At 38.4% G+C, this 6,429-nt stretch overlaps 2 protein-coding genes across 2 annotated transcripts in view; both read right to left on the bottom strand.

Annotated features, from left to right (window-relative positions):
- The window catches only part of ttc38 (tetratricopeptide repeat domain 38), a 19,001-nt gene extending 18,066 nt beyond the window's left edge, over nt 1-935 (bottom strand). The window contains exons 1-2 of the mRNA XM_015374698.1: nt 826-935; nt 479-556 (exon numbers count right to left, since the gene is read on the bottom strand). Coding sequence (XP_015230184.1) covers nt 479-556; nt 826-855 — 108 coding nt within the window. The 5' untranslated portion in view covers nt 856-935. The remainder of the gene's footprint in view (nt 1-478; nt 557-825) is intronic.
- Nucleotides 936-2,589: 1,654 nt separating this feature from the next.
- Nucleotides 2,590-6,429, bottom strand: part of mical3 (microtubule associated monooxygenase, calponin and LIM domain containing 3) — a 107,036-nt gene continuing 103,196 nt past the window's right edge. Inside the window, exons 40-41 of the mRNA XM_015374731.1 lie at nt 4,818-4,891; nt 2,590-4,405 (exon numbers count right to left, since the gene is read on the bottom strand). Coding sequence (XP_015230217.1) covers nt 4,221-4,405; nt 4,818-4,891 — 259 coding nt within the window. The 3' untranslated portion in view covers nt 2,590-4,220. The remainder of the gene's footprint in view (nt 4,406-4,817; nt 4,892-6,429) is intronic.

Raw genomic sequence — 6,429 nt, 5'->3', positions numbered from 1 at the left:
AGCCATACTGCTCCACTTGTGAAAATCTGTTGGGCTCTTTTTGGCATCAAGACAATTATTCTTATTGCCAGACAGGATACTGTTATAAAAATAAAATAAAGTAAATAAATAAAAATTACAGGGAACAAGAGTTGCTTTAAGTTCAGAGTGTAGTGAAGTTGTGCATAGAACCTATAGTTAATGACCTCATGTGTTTTATCTGTTGTATAGGGGAAACAGCGCCCCCTATCGTCGCCTGATAGTGGCAGAATAAGGTCTAGTCAGCAATATGAACTAGTGGGAAGATTTTCAGTTTTCTATTTGTGGCTAACTTTGTGTTTTATAACCGGAAACAGGAATTTAAGTTCCCCAACTCAACTGTTTTAAAGAAAATGTCTCCAAACCTCGGTTTATGAGCCATGCATCAAATTGAAGAGTGTTTCTGGGTAGTAAATATGACGATGCAATTAGCAGAGCCTGTAGGGATCATGTGTGTTACCTGTGTAAGTATGGCGTCATAGAGTTTGCATGCCTCGTTGCTGCTGGTGGACAGTGGAAGAGCCTCGTCCTTCCACGCCTGCAGAGCAGATAAGAAAACTACGCAACATTTACACATAAAACATTTCGTGAACCAAAGGTTATTTCAGTAATAAAACTTAGTTCCTTGCCTTACTGCCATTTGGCTTTATTCTTTCCGTCAGCAAAACAAGCAATAAATAAATGAAAACTTATCAAATTCTGTTGATTTAAATTTGACGTGGCTGAACGCAGGTTGATTTCACAGCGAACTGTCTCAGAGGGATTTATTTTTATTTTTTCCCTGCAGTTCCCGTTATTAGCACTCACCTGACAGTCTCTGAGACTTGGCCCGCTCATAATGTTCAGCCTGTAGAGGAGAAACACTTTAGCGCCTCTGAAAGCTCCTAACTCCGCAGGCTCTTAATCGGAAGTCAACTCCGGCTTGATTCCCTTTCACAATAAAAGCACCGATAAACTTTTAAAATTGGATTAGCAGCTGCCCGCTGCTAGTTCAATAAAGTTCAATAAACACCAATAGATTATAAATCCACTACATATAGAGTGGAATATTTCAAGCTTTTATTTGTATATTTTGATGATAATTGCTTGCAGATAATAAAACACAAAGTAATGTGTCTCAGAAGAATAAATAAGATCAAAAAAGGATATTTTAAACAGGAATCTCATGTTTCAAAAAAAAAAAAAAAAAAAAATTGATCTTTTGCACAAAAAATTGTATCAATGCAANCAGAAGAATAAATAAGATCAAAAAAGGATATTTTGAACAAGTTTTGATCTTAATGTAAAAAAAAAAAAAAAAAAAAAAAAAAGTTGATCTTTTGCACAAAAAATTGTATCAATGCAACCTGCCAAGGTGTTCCTCTTTATATGTAATGACTTTATATGAAACACAAGCTTCACCTTCTTCAGTGATCAAGAATATTAAACCTTTAAATATTTTAATTTGAGCTGCACCAATAAGAAAGCCCTCATTGTATAACCAGGGTTATCATATAATAATGTATTACGTTGTTGACTGACCTAATTCCTGAAGTTTAGGTTTGTTTGTTTTTTGTAACAGGAACAAAATCTCTGACAGAGAATAAAGCAAAATATATATATATATATATCAGGATTGCTTATTTTAAATGTTCCCTCCCCCTTTATCAGGACACTTTGTATCTGTACATGGTGTTCACTGAATAACTGAGATGTCCAGGTAGATCTCAATAAAATGTAAGATAATCTAAATGTTAATTGTTCCAGTAATTCAATTCAAAATGTAATTAAAAATAGAAAAAATATATGTCTGAACAAAAGTTGGATTTCAGGGAAATATAAGAAGTTTTTGAGGAGGAACAGGACAGACTGGGATGGCCAAATTTTACCTTTTGTTTTAACTTTCGTTACAAGCAAAGTCTGCCTAAAGACCAAACAATCTGGTCGATACTGTCTGTTAAGCTGACGTCAAGTTCCCAAAGAAGTTACCTGCAGAACACCTACTTCTGCAGAAGATAATCTGCAAGCAAACAGGCTCACAGTGATTTCAATAAAACAAGTTACCATGAATTCCAGTCAACAGCACAGAGAAGTAAAGGCATCCCTTTGCTCAGCAGGTAGAAACTACAATGGTTATTGTAAGGTAGTTTGGGTTAAATTGATTACATCAGAAAACATTTGTTCACTTTGAGCAATCAAGACTAATGAAAAATGACAAGCTAGAAGAATTAGTCGGAACGTCAATTTTTTCTTGAGCGCTTCCATCCAGAGCAGGATCAATCAGGGCTGAACATTCACCAGAGTTAAACGGAAGAAGAAAATAAATAAATCATTACACCTTCATCACTTAAATGTAACCAAAGGCATCAGAGACTAGATAATCCAACACAGATTACACCTTAGTTTTTTAAGGATCAGTTAATGAGCTTGATTGTTCACCGTCATGTGATATAATCAAAAAAGGTACTAAGCAGTATCTTGTGAAATTTTAAAGTGCAAATCCAAACACAAGCAAAGGCTTCTTAGCAAATGTGTGTTAGTGAGAACTACCCCCCCCCCCTTTAAGAAGTCAAAGTTCATTAACCAAACAAGTAAAAGAACAACCGCATCCTTTTATTGCCATTTCAGCATACATCCAACACCCCTAAGCGTTTTAGCTACATGAAGCATTTACATCGCACTCTGTGTGTCAACAGAACAGTTTTACAAATTAGGATTCATTTTTACTTTACATATAATACAGTTTTCACACATGTTAATAAATATCAGTACAATCAAACGTTTCACACGCCGTCTAAAACACCACTCTTTAAACCTCTGTAACCTTTTATCCGCAGCTCGGGTCGAGTATTTTTTAACAGCCTACCTGGATTTCCAAAAATCCGATGACTTTTGGTGCAAGTCGCACATTTTGCATTCTTCTTGCGCCCCTTTTTTTAAATGATTTGCATGTAGCAGATTGGTGATATTACAGTTAGACTTAAAAGTTTGGTTCCACCTTAAAAACAAAGGGGCTTAAAAACAACTTGAATGTGGAGAAGAAAACTTAGAAAGGCATCTAGTTCAAATATTCAGAACTACCCACATTATACTGTTGTGCAACTCTTTTGTAGTGTAAATATCACAGCAATCCCACTAACTGAGAGCACCCTGTGGCACAAAGTGACAGGAACGTCACAGACCTCTTATGGTATAACGAGATCCCACTGATAACACCGTTCCCTCTAACAGCCGTATCGGTCCTGCCTCCCACAGCAGGATCAATAGCCATCCAATATCAAACAAGTGTCGGTAAACTTTAACTGTCGGTGTGATTTAACAGCATCTCAAGGAGAAGCCCGGCATTATAGAGTCTGTGAAATGATTAAAGACATGCAGAGTTCCTCCGCTGTATGTGCCTGCAGCAGCATTACTGACACACAATGGCTATGGAGTGCAGGAGGGTTACGCATAAGTGCAGGATAATGAGATCCTGGCTCTCTCCTGTGAATGCAAAGAAAAAAAATGTTCATCTATTAAAAGCTAACAAAGACAAATGGATAAAAACTGAAAAAAAAAAAAAAAACTGTGGCAGGATTTGATGGATTCTCAGTGTTGACTCACTGAACGCATAAGAGGGGGGAAAAAAACTCCACCTTTCAGGGTTTATGTGTTTCATTAGGATGGAGAACTCTAGAGAAAAAGGCAGATGATGTCAGATTAAAGAGCCAGAATATGTCGCTCTGCAACACAACACACCTCTTTAGCTTCCTTTGCAGGAAGGATACGACCCTCACCTGCAGATAATGTGACTTTTAGCACATTTAGACACAAAAACTTTTTTTTTTTTTTTTTACATCAGCAGAACAGGACTGCATTTTCCCTTTTCTAGAGTCAAAAGAAAAGTTTCTACGTATTCTCCCTAGGGCCTCCTGCTTGAAAGGATCCACTTCAAGGCTGGGATGATAAACCTGTGAATATGTACTCAGCTCTCCTCCCACACAGAGGGAGAAGAACTAAACTGCAGTGATTAACTTGGACTGCCTTCAGGCAGGGGATCTGTAAACACTGCAGAATGCTTCAGTGACGGAGGCAGCCACGGTGCGTTTGCTGTGTTGGAAACATATTTACACATTCAGTGCTGTAGGTGTGACAGTTCTAGACCATTTTGCTTCAGTTTGTGTACAGATTGAGGAGTCAAAGCCATCTCTTTCACAACTCCGTGAGCGACGATGTCTCAGTTTTCAGGCCCAGTTGAGGTTGAATCCTTTGGAAAGCATGACAGCTTCGAGGTCCTTGTCTTCCTCCTTTTCACGAAGTCTCTGTTCCTCCAGGAGGGCGACCAGGGCGTCCCGCTGCTCAACCACCTCCAACATTTCATTCAAGATCTGCTTTTCCTGAGCGAGCTCTTTCTCTGATTTCAGGTGGTCTGAGGAGAGCACAGAGCAACAGGAGTAGGGATGAAAGGAGTTAGAGTCATCGCTGCAAACCAAACTGACACTTCTCAAATTCAAACACCGTCTGACAGATCTATATATATCATTACATGGGAAATATTCTACATCCTCACAGTTCTATTAAATCATCTTTGAATGACTTTGAGTTGAGGTAAAGAAAATATTAACACTTGAATCTATTAGAAAATTGTTTCAGTTTGACAGTGTGTTTATTTGTTAGGTATTATTTCAGTGTGCCTCCCTAAAATACCTCAGCAGGGAAGTAATCCTTCAGAGAAGAGCAAACAATGATTATGGTAACAGTTGGAGGGAATGGGAGAAATCAGATTTAACTCTTGTATTACAGACAGAGCCCTTTCAGCTGATAGGCATTAATATATTCACCTTCCACAGCCATTCGCTCCCTGAGCTCCTGCTGCAGGCGACTCTGGCGGTCCTCCAGCTCCAGCTCTCTGGCACTGGAAGACAGAACAAGAGGAGGAGAAAATAAGTTGGACAAAAATAAATCCACGAACACTTTAGAAGAACATGCATTTGATCAGTGTAGGGTTTGTTTTGTGAATCAGAAATTATTTTATTAATTTTTTTTATTTAGTACAAATTAAACTTGAAAAGTGTGGTGAGAATTGGTATTCAGTCATTTGGTTTCAATACTCTGCAGAACCACCTCTCAGATCTCGACTATCAGCTTTGAACATCTACAAACTGAAATTCTTCTTTCAAACAAGCTCAAACTCAGTCAGATTGCATGAAGAACATCTGTGAAGAACAATCTTTAAACCAGAATCTTAGGTGGACTTTGGTCTGGACTTTGACTAGGACATTCTAACATATGAACTTACTTTGATGTAAACCTTCTGTTCTGTCACTGTATGCATTTTTATGGTTGTTGTGAAAGGTGAACCTCCTCCTTTGACTCAGGATTCCTGGAGCTTCTAAAAGTTCCTAGAACCTGACTCCACAAGTTTGCTTTGTCTTTTCTCCTTTAAACTAGACAAGCAAATCAGCTCAGTTGTCCAAACTATCTTTATCCAGTTGCTCCTTTTAAGCAAAATAAATTCCCTCAAACGAACTGGAAAAAGCAATACATGCCTTCATCAGCACTTGTTTATATCAGTGTAATGCCTTATACTGTGGTTTGGACCAAGTGTCCATAAACAGGCTGCAAATTGTCCGGAACACAGCAGCCCGTTTGCTGACCGGCACCAGACGTCTGCACTGGCTCCCTGTTTGCCACCAAATCCACTTCCAAGATCCTTTTTGATTGTTTTTAAATGCTTAAATGGCATGGCAGCTTTATATCTGTCTGATGTGCCCAAAACGTGCATGAAAACTAGAGGAGACAGAGCTTTTGCTGCTGCCGCCCCCCGAAAGTGGAACGGTCTGCCTCGCTTGGCTCCAACTCTTTGCCGTTTTAAATCCTCCCTTAAAACCTACCTGTCTGCACAGGCTGTTTCTTATTTTAGAGTTTTTACAGTTTCTTATATGTATTTTCGACTTCTTTGTTCTTGACACTATAGTTTATTATGCCTTATTTCAATTGTATTCCTTGCTTTTATATGTTTACTGTAAAGCACTTTGGGCAGCAGGGTTTTCTTTGTAAATGTACTATACAAATAAAGTTGACTTTGACCTGTGAGAAGTGAGAAGAACAATGGCTTCCTTTTGGCCAAGATTCTATAAAGGCACAACTAAAAGGATTATCTTTCCTGAACAGTGGAGCTCCACATCTCCTCCAAGGGAATCAATCGGCTGCTTCTTAAAATAACGGGGAGATGTTGGAAAACTGATTTAGAACCTAACCTGCTTTAAAGGGAACCAGAACCATCACCCAGGCCGTCAGCTGTGCTGCATGATGCTGCTCGTTCACTATAGCAGGGTTTATACAGGAAGGAGGAACTCTAATTTAATGCTTTTTAATGCTCTTTTAATGTTCTTAGAATTTTAATGCCATCAACAAGTACCCATTACTCTCATATATATATATATATATATA

The sequence above is a fragment of the Cyprinodon variegatus genome, unplaced genomic scaffold (assembly GCF_000732505.1).
Source record: "Cyprinodon variegatus isolate N-32 unplaced genomic scaffold, C_variegatus-1.0 Scaffold108, whole genome shotgun sequence".
Taxonomy (NCBI): Eukaryota; Metazoa; Chordata; class Actinopteri; order Cyprinodontiformes; family Cyprinodontidae; genus Cyprinodon; species Cyprinodon variegatus.
This window is presented reverse-complemented; position numbering and strand designations above follow the sequence as displayed.